The following is a 13,402-nucleotide window of genomic DNA, read 5'->3' on the forward strand; positions in this document are numbered from 1 at the left end:
TAATAGGGCCTTTTTAAACTAGGAAATAATGTCTAATACTAAACTTTTTATTACACTCTGCGTAAGGATTGAAAAAAACGCAAAACTTCTTGGTAAAGTCATGCAGAAGACACCAGACAGTATCCGCTTTTCACTAGCCTAAGAAAATAAGTGGTAATATTTTTCTAAAAGATCCAGGCTGCAGAACCCTATTTCAATGTATGTGGCCCTAATCCCTTTATTTGTTGACAAAGGCTTTAATTGTGACATTTCTTCAGCAATGTGCTTTAGAACGTTTCAATGACTTGCACAGATACATAAATATCTCGAATTATGGGCTTTACATTTTGGAAACCCACAGTGGAAAAACCGGGCTTGCTTGCAGCATCCCTGATGTATGGACAATATATGTGGGCAAAACTTAACTCAGAAGAATTTCAGAGACACACTGACTCTCATGGTGGCTGCTTGATACTGGATTTTATATATATAATTAAATAAAACAAAAACAAAAATATGAAAAAGACACCAGCATTCTGATTTCTGATCACTTCTCCTGGAAACAATGGACAAGTAATTTACAGAGAAAATGTGCATGCTGTAGTAGTATGCATTTCAGTTAAACTTGAATGGAACAGTTTGTCTTAAACACCAATGGCTTGTAAAATAGACGGCTTTAGAATGTCGACATCTGCCAATCACAATGGGGAAAACGTTATACAGAAATAAGCAGGTGTGTTATGTTTCTGAAGAGTGTCCCTGTATTTCTGCTTTCACAGTATTTGAGTGCGACGGACAGACAGGAAATTATAATCAGCAATGAGAAACCTCACAAACAACGAGGCGGAGGGCACAGCAGGGGGCTGTCCAATCTATCAGGGAAAGGGAAAAGGTGCGTGTGAGTTTGTGTGCGCTGTGTGTTACCGCAGAGGGGATATGAGTGTGTATCAGAGCCCAGCTATCAAAGGCAGAGGGAAGATAGACACAGTGGTGGGGTGAAATTATCCACTGCAAGTTTGATGGAGACATGTTATGAATTAAACATGAGACCATCTCTCTTTTTTCTTTCTTTTGAAGGTGCTGTCTCGATCACGACCACTTCCATCCATCTGCCCCCCTCGCTTCTGTGCCACTTAAATATTTGAGAAGAGGCAGGTGGGGGTGGGGAAGGGGTTGATGGCTGGGATTGTGCTGGAAAACTGAGAAAAGCTTTTAAGGCCTTGTGCGTGTGTGTGTGTGTGTGTGTGTGTGTGTGTGTGTGTGTGTGTGTGTGTGTGTGTGTGTGTGTGTGTGTGTGTGTGTGAGTGTGTGTGTGTGTGTGTGTGTGTGTGTGTGTGTGTGTGTGTGTGTGTGTGTGTGTGTGTGTGTGTGTGTGTGAGTGTGTGAGTGTGTGAGTGTGTGTGGTTGAGAGTTGGAGCAGTTTGTTTCCTTGTCAACACACTCGAACTCTCTATTAAAGACATGAGAAAATCCCAACTATCAGAAAACAGTATCGCATTTGTACATTCTCCAACCTCTGTCCATTCTGGAAGTGAGACAATCCATTTATAGCATCACTACGGTGTAAAAGATGGTGGACAAAATCCCCATTCTCTGTTCTGTTAAAAAAAATTGATCTAAAATGTACCTTTAACCAAGGCCACAGCTGACTTATCATCCAATCATCAGTCCCGGAGCCCCTAGGCTGACCCTCATTTCCTTTGTGGAATCAATGCACTTCACACAACAACGTATGGACAGTACACAAGCAGCAGGAAGCAGAGCATTAACTCCTTTATGTTCACAGCTCCACAGGTAACACCATTGATTCTACCATCCTGTCTATTTCACTCTTAAGTTAAATTGGGTGCTGCACTACTTTGAAGTCTAATCATGTAGCAACCATAGCTAGTCCTATGTACTCTGTCAGAGGAAGGAACATATACAGTACATGGTGACTGAAAAAACTCCCTCTGAGGGAACTTTTGTGATTTTAGCCTTTGCAGAAAATGTTCATGCACAAAAACCTATATAATGCACTACAGGAGAGGAAAACCCCTAAAAGCAGAATAGGGCCTGATGAGGTGCCTGATGGTAGTGACCAGCTGATGTAGTATGATGTGACGTGACACTGTTTGCCCAGTTTTTAGCTTTTATTTCGATACACGTTTTAGCCATTAACCAAGATAAATGAACACAGCCTCTGTAACGAACGCAGGATTTCCATCTCCAAGAAACATTTGACCCTGTGCCCTGCTGGAGGGTGTGAACTGTCATCAGTCTCACGCCACCGACTCTCAGCATGCTTGTTGGTCAGGATGTTTTGCATCAATTATTTACAGAGGCTTCTCATGATAGATTTTCTCTCAAGTAAGGACGTAATGACATGAAAAGTTGATAAGGTCACTGTTAGCTTCCCAACTTTGGGTAATATTCTTGTCAAATATTTTCCGTTATCTTTAGGAAAGCCAAGTCTGAAATTGAAGGTGCAAGTGATTGTCCTTCTCAGAAGACTGTTTGATCAAGGCATTCCTCTGTTTGAAAATACTTTGGTTTTAGCATTTAAACTAAGCTAAAGACATTTGTGTGCAGATTGCACGGAGTTGCCTGAAGTTCTCCTTGATACAGCTGTCCCAAGGAGTAGAATGACTGGGTCAGCCATTCTCAAGTATGCAAGTTTTTCCACGTGCTAACCCATTCAAGATCCAGCTTGGGTGCATAATCAGGACCATTAAACTGCTTAGGAAACTTGTGGGTACATGACATGTTTAGTCCAAGGAGAACCAAGATGTCTTAATAAGTGTCAAGCGTAGGTATTCCAATCGGCTATTACCCCAAGGAGTTGGAATTGATTTGCTATTGTTCGGAGAGGAATACTTGTCTTTCCATTGAGTGACTATACAATGAACTCCTGAACTCTTCTACCTGCTACATCAGCAACTCCTACGGGTATCGTTAAGATTGTAACGGTACTACTCTTACCGATACTGCTTGTCGATCTGGTACTTTAACAGTATTTTTCTCGGTTCTTTTGTTACTTTTTAAGGGAAAAACTAAACAAATTGGAAACCAAATAAAAATTTTTTATTTCATCTACAGTGCTAGCACACATAACATACCTGCAGTAAGTAACTAAGTAGATTTACTCAAGTACTGTACTTAAGTACAATTTTGAGGTACTTGTACTGTACTTAAGTATTTCAAGTTTAGCTACATTGTACTTCTACTCCACTACAATTCAGAGGTAAATGGTGTGTACCTTTACTCCACTACATTTATTTAATACCTTTAGTTACAGGGAACCACATATAGTTATCTCAACAGCCCCTCCTCTTGCTGCTGTGAATGGACATGTAGTTTCCATAAAAAAAAATTCAATTGGAGAGGCAACAAATCCAATAAATGGCCGATTTTCTGGGCCAAACTTTGGCTTACAGCTGTTTTGGTTATGGTTCCAGGCTGACTTTAGCTGATAAAAGCTGTAAAAGTCTTTGATTGACAAGAAACAGCTAAGGATCTCCCACAAAAACATTAGCGGTGCCACCTCGGTCAATCTATTCCAATCCACAGAACAGCGTTAGACGGCGTTCAACCATGTTGTGGTTTAATGAGAAGAATTTTGAATTTTGAACATCATTACAATCTTAATTCAACAGGCAGGACTAAACTATGTGCCATCCTATTAAAATGCTGCACTAGAACAATCTTAGGATTTATAATGGACGGCCAATATATGATAATGATCATTAATATGTAAAAACATCACACTGCCCTATATCAGAGCGGCATGGCAGTGGATGATCAGATCTCATTTTTAATAACACAGGCTGACCCTTGCCATGTCATCACTCTCACGGTTGGAGTGCCTGGGTTTCCAATGGCAACAGGGCAAGCAGAGCCAACAGGCCTCTGTCTGCAAGATATTATCTGCTGGACCTTTGTGATTTTGTCTTAACTGGCCCAGCGAGGCAACCCTGAGATTTCCTAAACGATCATGTCAGTCTGGTCAAACCCAACAAAGAGTACATGTATCAGAATAGAAAGTATAAATCACATGACCCTTTTTAAATGTTGCAATATGTCTCACTTACACTTGGTTAACTGGAGCGATTCTTTATCAGTTCAACACCCAATTTAGCACAGTATGCTATTTATATTAATCATTTCTAAAATAATATTTCTAAAAATGTCTTCCCTATTTCTAGGAATTTCATTTTCTTTTGAAACAAGCTTGTTCTTCCTGATGAATTTGCTTTGTCAGAGGCATTTCTAAATTATTGTTTTTAGTTGTCAGAGCCTCAGAGCCTGCCACAAATGACATTTAGCCAGTGTGTCAAGTTCCATGTTTCATACAAAGCAGTTTAGCTAGAAGCAGATTCAAAAGTGCTGTGTTTTGAATGGACATTTATTTTGACAGCTTGGAGTGTTGGGGTCAAGGCTTTCAGGGAGCCGAAGCCATTTCCATTTCACACTTTAGCTGCATCCCAGCGACCACAGTCTTCAGAGGACCCAGGCACCGTGGTCAAGTAAGCAGAAACAAGCGGTCTCACAATTTGTACAGTCTAATCTACGGTGGACTTCCTGTTTATGTAACACGTTGTTACTGACTGCACTGACCGTAGCACTGTTCGGTAGCCCTGTTCCCTAGCACTCTTCCAATGGCGCTGTTCCATATCTCTGTTCTATAGTATTGTTTCCTTGCACTGGTCACTCGTTCTGTTCCGTAGAGCTGTTCCATAGCACTGCTCCCTAGCGCTGTTCTGTGGCGCTCTTCCATAGCACTATTCCGTAGCGCTGTTCACTATTGCTGTTCCGTAGTGCTGTTCCGTAGCAGTGTTCCGTGGCCCTACTTTCCTGGTTTCCGGGCGTCAGAAACAGCACTACCGAACTTTGGTTTCGGAACAGTGCTACGGAACAGTGCTACGGAACACTGCTACGGAACACTGCTACAGAACACTGCTACTAACAAGCTAACTAAGCAAAAATGTAGCCTGAAACTTTCATTTTAGTTTCTTTCTTTAACCATTTATTGAAGATGCTTTACTGTTTGCGATTGACATTGCAGGCTAAGTAAAGACCATGGCCAGGTAAATTAAAAATGATTAATCTGTTCTTTTAGCCAAAAGTGTTTTAACATTAGTTGGGTGGCAACAGTAAATGAGGGTAGTTAAAATGCCTTGTTTCAATTGTCCGCATTTGTAGAAATGGGACAGTCTCGTTCGTGGAAGCTGTGAAGTAATTGGTCTACGAAACTAGACATCGAAGGCTATGGCTGCTTAATTGGGACAAAGCCTTTGTATATGTTGTCTTGGATTCTGATAAAATGCATTCAGAGGATAGATGTGAGACTTACCATATCGGTGTCAGAAACTGGACCAAAACTGGTTACATAGATGTCAGTCTTCACTTCCGTTACTCTGTCTGCAAAGACAAACAGCCAAATGAAATGTAGAAAAGCGTATTATATTTGAAATGCACAACCTTAATGAGATAGGACAAATAAGTAGACTGAGTTTTTCTTATGCATCTTTATAAATATGGGTTAATTCCGACTTTTATATCTAAAACACTGTTTAAATGCAGTCTATTTACCATGTATACAAAATAATATGTTTTTCGCCCAAAAAAGCATGTTTGATTCCTTCTTCATACCTGTAGTGTCCAGTACTATGAATTATTCCCATTGTTGCGTACACCTACAAAAACCCAACTTTTGAGGTCAGACCCTACTGTCAAATACAGTCTATTGACAATCCTGAACACTTTAAACTATGGTGACAGAAGGAAACAAGAACACAACTTGAAAGACTCATTGCATAGAAAACGTGCACTTATGTTCATCCATGAATCATACATCAGTGTTGTGAGAACATGCAGACAGAAAGAGGTTAACCGTGTGATCCCTCTATTTGATCATGTTTCTGACTTTTTACCCACTATTGCTGAGATATAAATGCAGAGCCATATTTCTTCTTGTTTGGACAGAATGTGAAGCCACCAAACATAGATTAAGCTTTGAGTGATTCAAGATGTATATTGTATGCAGGCATATACATCTAGAATGATGCATACACATGACAGTCCTGCACTGCCTTGGGTGTTGTTGGTGACACTGACATCATTTACACTACATCGCACACACAAAAAATTTCATTTCATTTCAGTTGCATGACTCTTAATGTCATCTGAGCTGTAGATTGAACACAGCCCATACCACTGCATGGAGATTGCCACATATATCAAACACATGCAGATACTAAAGGCAAAAGCTCTATGCGGGATACATTCTACACCAACATGTAATTTATTTTTTACCCATACACACTGATTCAAATAGAAGCACGTTTTGTATGACTGATAGAGAAAAAACAGTGGATGTTACCTTTACAATACTCCACAAGGACGAACAAGGATGATAGAAGCTTCATTTTTTCTTTTTTTCTTATAAAGGCCACTGTACACACCACCCTGAACCAAGGTGAGTTTCCCTAACAGTACTATACTGTACTGACATAGATAACGTGTAGCATATGATGAATAATCAGGCTGGTTCTAAAGAAACAAATTCATAACCAAAACTATATTAAATAGTAGTATTATATCAAATACGTTTAGATTGTACAATCTTTTTTTTCTGTTTGTGTGTTTTCTCGCCTGTCTCGTATTCATATTATTACTCAATTGAAACAATTATAATAGTCAAGCTGGTTCAAAAGGAAGAAAGAAATAGCTGAAACTATAACAAATCAAAAGCAATAGTATATCTTAGCGTTATTGATTTTTCAGTTTAAAGAAGTCCTCCCTTCAGTAAAAGAAATCTGCAAAAAGCATGATTTTTCTTTACTAAAGGTAGAACACATTACTGTTTAGACAAAATATAATATATCTATAGTGGCTATACACAATATAAATTGGTATTTTTCACGAGGTAGGCTACTTTTTAATTGTGAATCAAAGCCATGTCACATTTTACAAGCACTTTTGTAAAAATATATATATCATCTCGTAGGACATGGTTAATCTACGTACAAATAACTGAAGAATGCTATACTTTGATACATTTAACCATAAAAATGTGCCCTTTAAAATCATTTGTTGGTTCGGAATAATCGGTAATGTAATCTGTAGGGATGTCATGAGAACTGATACTTTGGAACCAAGTCAACGCTAAATCACTATTATGAACACACCCACAGCCTGTGTTTTTCATACACAAGCTTAACAGTGCATTTTATTCCACGTGACAACTTTACTGCTTGTTTATCCTCCGCTATGATTGCAGTTGCTGTCACACCCGACTGCACCACATCTCTCTCCTTCAGACAGACAGCTGCGCCTATATTTCACTCTTGCAGTCAACTCCTGCGATTTAACCAAGGATTACAGAAACAACATCCGTATTACAGCTGATTGATTGCAGAGGCAGGCAGAAATACTTGCTAGACTGTAGCAAACTCAATTTAGAAGCAACAGCAGATTATGTAAAACGTTCACTTTTCACCAAGAAACCACAGACTCACCTTGCTTTGCTGCACTTCAGACAGAACAAGCAAGTGGAGTCTCAGCCAGAGGAACTACATCTCGGCTCTATGCACAGCAATGATTGTCAACTGGAGGCACAAAGGCCACATCTGGCCCGCAAAAGCTTCCCAACCAGCAGTATACTGTACAGTATTACTTGATTCACAAAATGTGACGCAATGCCTCCACTACCACATTTAATACTTGCTATTTCTTTTAGGTTTTGCAGCACATCAGTTGTTTTCTATGAGTTGTGGCTGTAACGGTTAAGTTAGCATGTTAGCTAATTTAACAGTTGATTTATGATAGGATCACCTGAATCTATTCATTCATACCAAAAAAACACCATGAAGTTTAGTAGATAATAGTGAAACAAAACTATTCTCGATACAAAATGTGTTACTTTAATAGACAACTAAAGAAAAACATAAAATTCCAATGACTTTATTATAGATTCCCTTATTACTGTTTGTTAGGAAGTTAAATGTCATAATTCCCTCTCCAATATCTATTTTGTAATGCTGTGTAAAACATCTCCTTCAAACAACTTTATTTACTCGCCAAAACTAAACACATAATGGAATTATGTTTAACCACATCAGGATAACGATACAATTTACCAAAACGTTTTTTTTACTGATTGGAGCTTGAAGCATTATAATGTGTATCTATAAAACCTTTCTCTGTACTGGTAATGTTAGCTGTTAGCTCAGTTATTTAGCCGAGCAGGACTGTGATGCTAACAGCCAGAGGTGGGAGTAAGTCCTACATGTGCAAGTCATGAGCAAGTCTCAAGTCTTAACCTACAAGTCTCAAGCAAGTCCCAAGTCACTGTGGTGAGAGTCAAGCAAGTCAAGTCAAGTCATTGCTCAGGTCAAGCAAAATACAAGTCAAGTCATCGGAAGTTCTGATGAATAAGCCCAGTTTCCACATTTAAATCAGTTCAAATATTGTGGTTATGAAAATGTTAGTTTTATTTTCAACATAAACAGCAATGGAGAGTGGGGCGCTGAAATGTTAACCCTATAAGTTCTAAAAGGGCTCTAAAGGGATAACAGGAGTACGACACACATGTTACATCTACATGTTAAGCCTCCTGCCCTGGCTCCCCTTCAGCAGGGTCACAGCATTCCTCTATGGTCTGTCTAAGGTGCTCCCATGTGACACTGTGTCATTGTTTTCCTAACTGTGTCTGTGCACAAAGAAATATTGCATCAAAGCCAATACAACGGAATACTGTATGTACCAGGGTGCATGATGTGTGTGTGTGTTTGTGTGCAGACAGTGCAACATTAAGATTAAACACATTTATTTTATTTGGGAACACCCACATATGAATATGGAGTTGGCCAGATGTGTGTCAATTACTGTTCATGGTAATTTGAAATCAAATGCCGTTGTCGGACAGACACAACCACAACGAACACACACACAGAGCAGAGCTGAGCACATCATGCGCCTTAGTGACCGGAAATCTCCTTCATAAAACGAGTAATAGGGGGATTAATCGGGCAGTTGGATGTGTGTAGAGGTGTGTGTGTGTGTGTGTGTGTGTGTGTGTGTGTGTGTGTGTGTGTGTGTGTGTGTGTGTGTGTGTGTGTGTGTGTGTGTGTGTGTGTGTGTGTGTGTGTGTGTGTGTGTGTGTGTGTGTGTGTGTGTGTGTGTGTGTGTGTGTGGTTAACACGTAGCAGCCTGCGGTCGCTCTTCAGCTGTTCTAATGAAAGTAAACACAGTGAAGGCGTTGCGTAAAAAGCACAGCTCTTTGGTGCTGCACTTCTAAGAGGCGGAGTTACACGTCCCACTGCCTCCTGGTGCTGTAGCGATTTCATTTAGTGAATGAGGGTCCGAGTTCGAAATATATCTAAAATAATGTATGCACTGCCATTTCCCAACATAAACATTACAGTCTGCGCTGAAACGGCTGTCTCCTGTGCGCTCCACTTCCTACTGGGCACTCCGGTAACTTTCTCGTGCGAACGAGATACAGTGTCTTTTTTTTTTTCATAACCCTTTATAGGCTCCGTATAATACACTAAAGTAAAGTCCTTTCGAGTAATCTGTCTCAAGTCAAATCAAGTATCAAGTCATGAATACCAAGTTAAAGTCAAGTCAAGTCTTTTATCAATGTTAGTCAAGCAAGTCTCAAGTCCAAAAATATGCGACTTGAGTCTGACTCGAGTCAGGTCATGTGACTCGAGTCCCCCACCTCTGCTAACAGCTAACGTACCTAGCTCTCTCTAATAGAGGGCAATGGTCTTTCCCAAACAACTGTCAGAAAGAAAACCTCAAAAGCCCTCCCACTGGACATGGGTTAGCACATGCGCTAAAAGACGCACGTCAAAATCCATACAACAGTGCAGCGTCGTATGCTAACACCCAATAGGAGACATCTATTCACTGGCGGCCAGCAGGCTTGGACTCGGAAGTGCAAAAACTTCAAGTATGGAGTTTGAAGGATGTGTGTAATTACGTAGCAATGTTGGTACCTCATTAAATTGCATTGTAGGATATGTAGGATATAGTGTTTGAGGATTTTGACTCATACTAAAGGTCAGAATATCTCCTCCTATGTGAAAGCTCCTCCTTCTCTCACCTCCCAGGCCGGGTCTCAGTCTGTTGTCGTATCCATCCAGCAGACTGTCCAGGATCTTGGTGAACGTTGTGATGTTGACGTTACGTGTTGAATTGGAATCTACTCCGGACCTAAACAAGGCAAAATAAGACGGTTGCATGATTATTGGAATCTATGTAAGCTACATAAATAAACTTTACTTAAGTACGACTAAGAACTGTGAAAGATAACACAATTCTGTAATCTCCACCTACAATTTAATCCTTGAACCTGCACTGCTGCAGTCTGTCAGCAATTTGATCCAATCTGAAAATCTATTCCATCCGATCTCCCGATGCGTCATCATCATCGCAGCAGCGTTAGAAGACATGCGCGTTTACGAAACAGCGAGGGTGCGGTTACTAGATGCTTTTGGACGATTTAGGCTATGCTGCATATTTTTTACCTTCATTTATTGGATCGAGCATCCCTTTATGTGATACAAGCAATTTGACCAGTATAGTAGCGATATAGTAAAGGATATATTTAGGATAAGAAGGATTAAAATCGAAATAATAATTCAAATAGCAAACAAGTATAACGTTTTTCTTTAAAGTGGACCTATCATGCTATATTTGAATAATATAGTGTAGGACCATGACTATATAAGGCATATTTATACTTTTTATTTTTCAAAATACCAAACAGATCATGCATTTTAGCCATTCCTAATTTCGCTCAATGAAACACTGTCTTTGCATGGGCTGATTCTGTGAGAACAGCACCATCTACAGGCCTGGCATATGTACTACAGCATCTCCAGCGCTTTCCAACGGCAATGTCCGTGGCTGTCTCCTCCTGATTGGTGGAGTCGGCCCAATAGCCGTAGCGCCACTTCTGTGACGTCATAGAAGTGTTCAAATCTGGATAAGTTTTTATCAGATCCGTTGCAGCCCCTTTTTAAGAGATTTGGGTATGGAGGAAAATAGAGAGGGTTGTGTTTTCTGACACTTGGTGAGTTCCCTGACACACCGGGGACACTGATTCATGTATAAAAGACGTACAAAAGTGCATTTTGCATGATAGGTCACCTTTAAATAACACAGTTTTAAAGGGACAGACAAAGCACTGTGCTACAATTCGGAGTAAAGGGGGAATTTAAGGAGAATTTAGACTTAAAGTATAATTAATTAGCAGGTGCCTCATATATCTAGGTACATATATGACAGAGCCACACATAGGTCATAAACAGTATAGAAGATCAAGCATTAATGCTATCAGTTGAAGTGAGCTGATCTTCTGAGGTTCTTTTATTGAAAGAGATTATTATGTGGATCTGGACTCAAGTTTGTTGTATTAAAGGTGGGGTAGGTAAGTTTGAGAAACCCGGCTCGATCTGTGCACAAACTTATCTCGTGCCCTCATTGATCATGTGCGCGTTCATGTGTGTTGGAGGAGGGGCTCTATACTGTAAGGAAATGGCAGATTTTCTCCGGTCGTGTATCTTCAAATTTTAGCGATCTCCAGTCGGTTTCTCAAACTTACATACCCTACCTTTAAATTGCATTTGAATTTTTCTCGCGACTTGATAGATAACCACGATCGGTCAGGGTATTTACAGGGTAGCAGATCAATACATATTGCCCAATAACCCTATACATTTTCCACACCAGAATGGTGGTATGTTATCAAATAGTGACAAATAACACATGTATATCTATTTGTTGCTGTGTAAATCAAAGCAACTGCAACCATGGCCAGTCAGTTTACTTTCCCAAATTAGTGATTGTTGGGTGTAGGGATGGATACCGAGAACCGGTACTAAGTCAATAACGGTACCTGATTGGACGGTATCGGTATACCGTTAAGCCGCTGGACAAACGGTGCTGCTATCTGTATCATGGATGTATAATAAGAAATGGATACAGCGTCGGAGGCGGGGCCTCATTCATTCCTATGAGAGTTGCTCATTAGCGCATGATGATAAAATGGCCCAACTTTCAAGAGAGCGAAACGTCGCAGATTACCCGGCATGCCTGAGAAGTACCCGTATGTGCGCTCATAGCGCATGCGCAACTCTAACCATGCCCCCAAAATGCTCGTTCACATCAAGCACGTCAATTTGCGTACACGTAACAGCACAGCGCGTTCATGACAGCATGGCACTGGATTGTTATGGAGTTTGATATTAACGAGGCGGTCGCGGCAGTTAGCAGCTAGCGGCTAGCTAGTAATTAGCTCTTAGTAGCTCTGTACGTGTTTTATTTTCCTTATGACTGTTGTAAGTAAACATATTTATTCTATATCTTCTTCTATATGTGTATGAGCTCTGTACGTGTTTCTTTTCCTTATGACTGTTGTAAGTAAACATATTTATTCTATATTTCCTTCTATATGTGGATTTGAATGTATGTCACATTCCTCTGTTTATTTATTGTTAAGAAACGCAACACATGGTTTTCAACAGTGGAACGATTTATGTGAATGTCAACAGCAACATCCCAAGCTTCTTTCTAGACAATATTCATTATGTTGTATCTGTACCTTCAACTGTAACTGACCAATTTGGTGTATTTTGTTTGCAAGTCTGTGTTCAACATACTACTTGGAGTACGCTTAACGCGGCACAAGTCTGTACTGAACATGGACACGCAAAACTCTCAACAGGTCAGTTTTTTTTTCATATCTGATACCAAATTCTTGCTGAAATATTGCCACACTGGAGATGTATAGCGTATGTAGCTAAGGGTTTAGTTATTGTACATTTCAATTGTGTTATTTATGTTAAATGTATTCAATGTATTCAATGTGTTCAATGTATTCAAAGTGTTCAATGTGTTAAATGTATTCAATGTATTCAATGTATTAAAATAACTACCCAAACATTGTATTTGTTAAATGTTCATTGTTCATTGTATATGTAAGCTATTTATATGTATGTAAGTGTTGTCTCGTGTGTATGTACTGTTTGTGATCGTTGTTGTGCCCTCACTCGTGGCCTGCACCTTGACGTGGTGAGTGGGCTTTAAACTAAGACAGGCCATTTATGTTTGAAATATCATGCTAACAGACCTGCAATTACAGAATTGAATGATAGTGGTTAAATATGTTCATGTCTTGCTGACATTATTTGTTATCCTTTTCCACATAGCCTCTCAGATGGATTCCTGTTTCATCTGTTGGTTTGCCACTGTCCAGTGTCTGCCAGCTGGCTCCCTCTCAGAAAAGTGCCATCTTCTGTCAACAGGAAGAACTGTTGAACACTTGTCACTATATGAAGCTCAGCGCAAGTTCTTTCAGGAATACTGGGTATGTATACATTCGATAGCTCCGCAGCCGCTTATAATGAGCTCATCACGGGCGCTGTCTTTA

The 13,402-nt window shown here is 39.9% G+C and overlaps 1 protein-coding gene across 2 annotated transcripts in view; it reads right to left on the reverse strand.

Annotated features, from left to right (window-relative positions):
• gabra2a (gamma-aminobutyric acid type A receptor subunit alpha2a) overlaps nt 1–13,402 on the reverse strand; it is a 49,374-nt gene that overhangs the window by 29,623 nt on the left and 6,349 nt on the right. Inside the window, exons 1-3 of one of the 2 annotated variants that reach the window (XM_079691735.1) lie at nt 10,306–10,356; nt 10,073–10,182; nt 5,312–5,379 (exon numbers count right to left, since the gene is read on the reverse strand). In XM_079691735.1, coding sequence (XP_079547861.1) covers nt 5,312–5,314 — 3 coding nt within the window. In that variant the 5' untranslated portion in view covers nt 5,315–5,379; nt 10,073–10,182; nt 10,306–10,356. Of the gene's footprint in view, nt 1–5,311; nt 5,380–10,072; nt 10,183–10,305; nt 10,357–13,402 lie in introns of those variants that run through there. The other variant, XM_079691734.1, reaches the window with a different exon arrangement.

The sequence above is a fragment of the Notothenia rossii genome (genome assembly GCF_949606895.1).
Source record: "Notothenia rossii genome assembly, chromosome: 7".
Taxonomy (NCBI): Eukaryota; Metazoa; Chordata; class Actinopteri; order Perciformes; family Nototheniidae; genus Notothenia; species Notothenia rossii.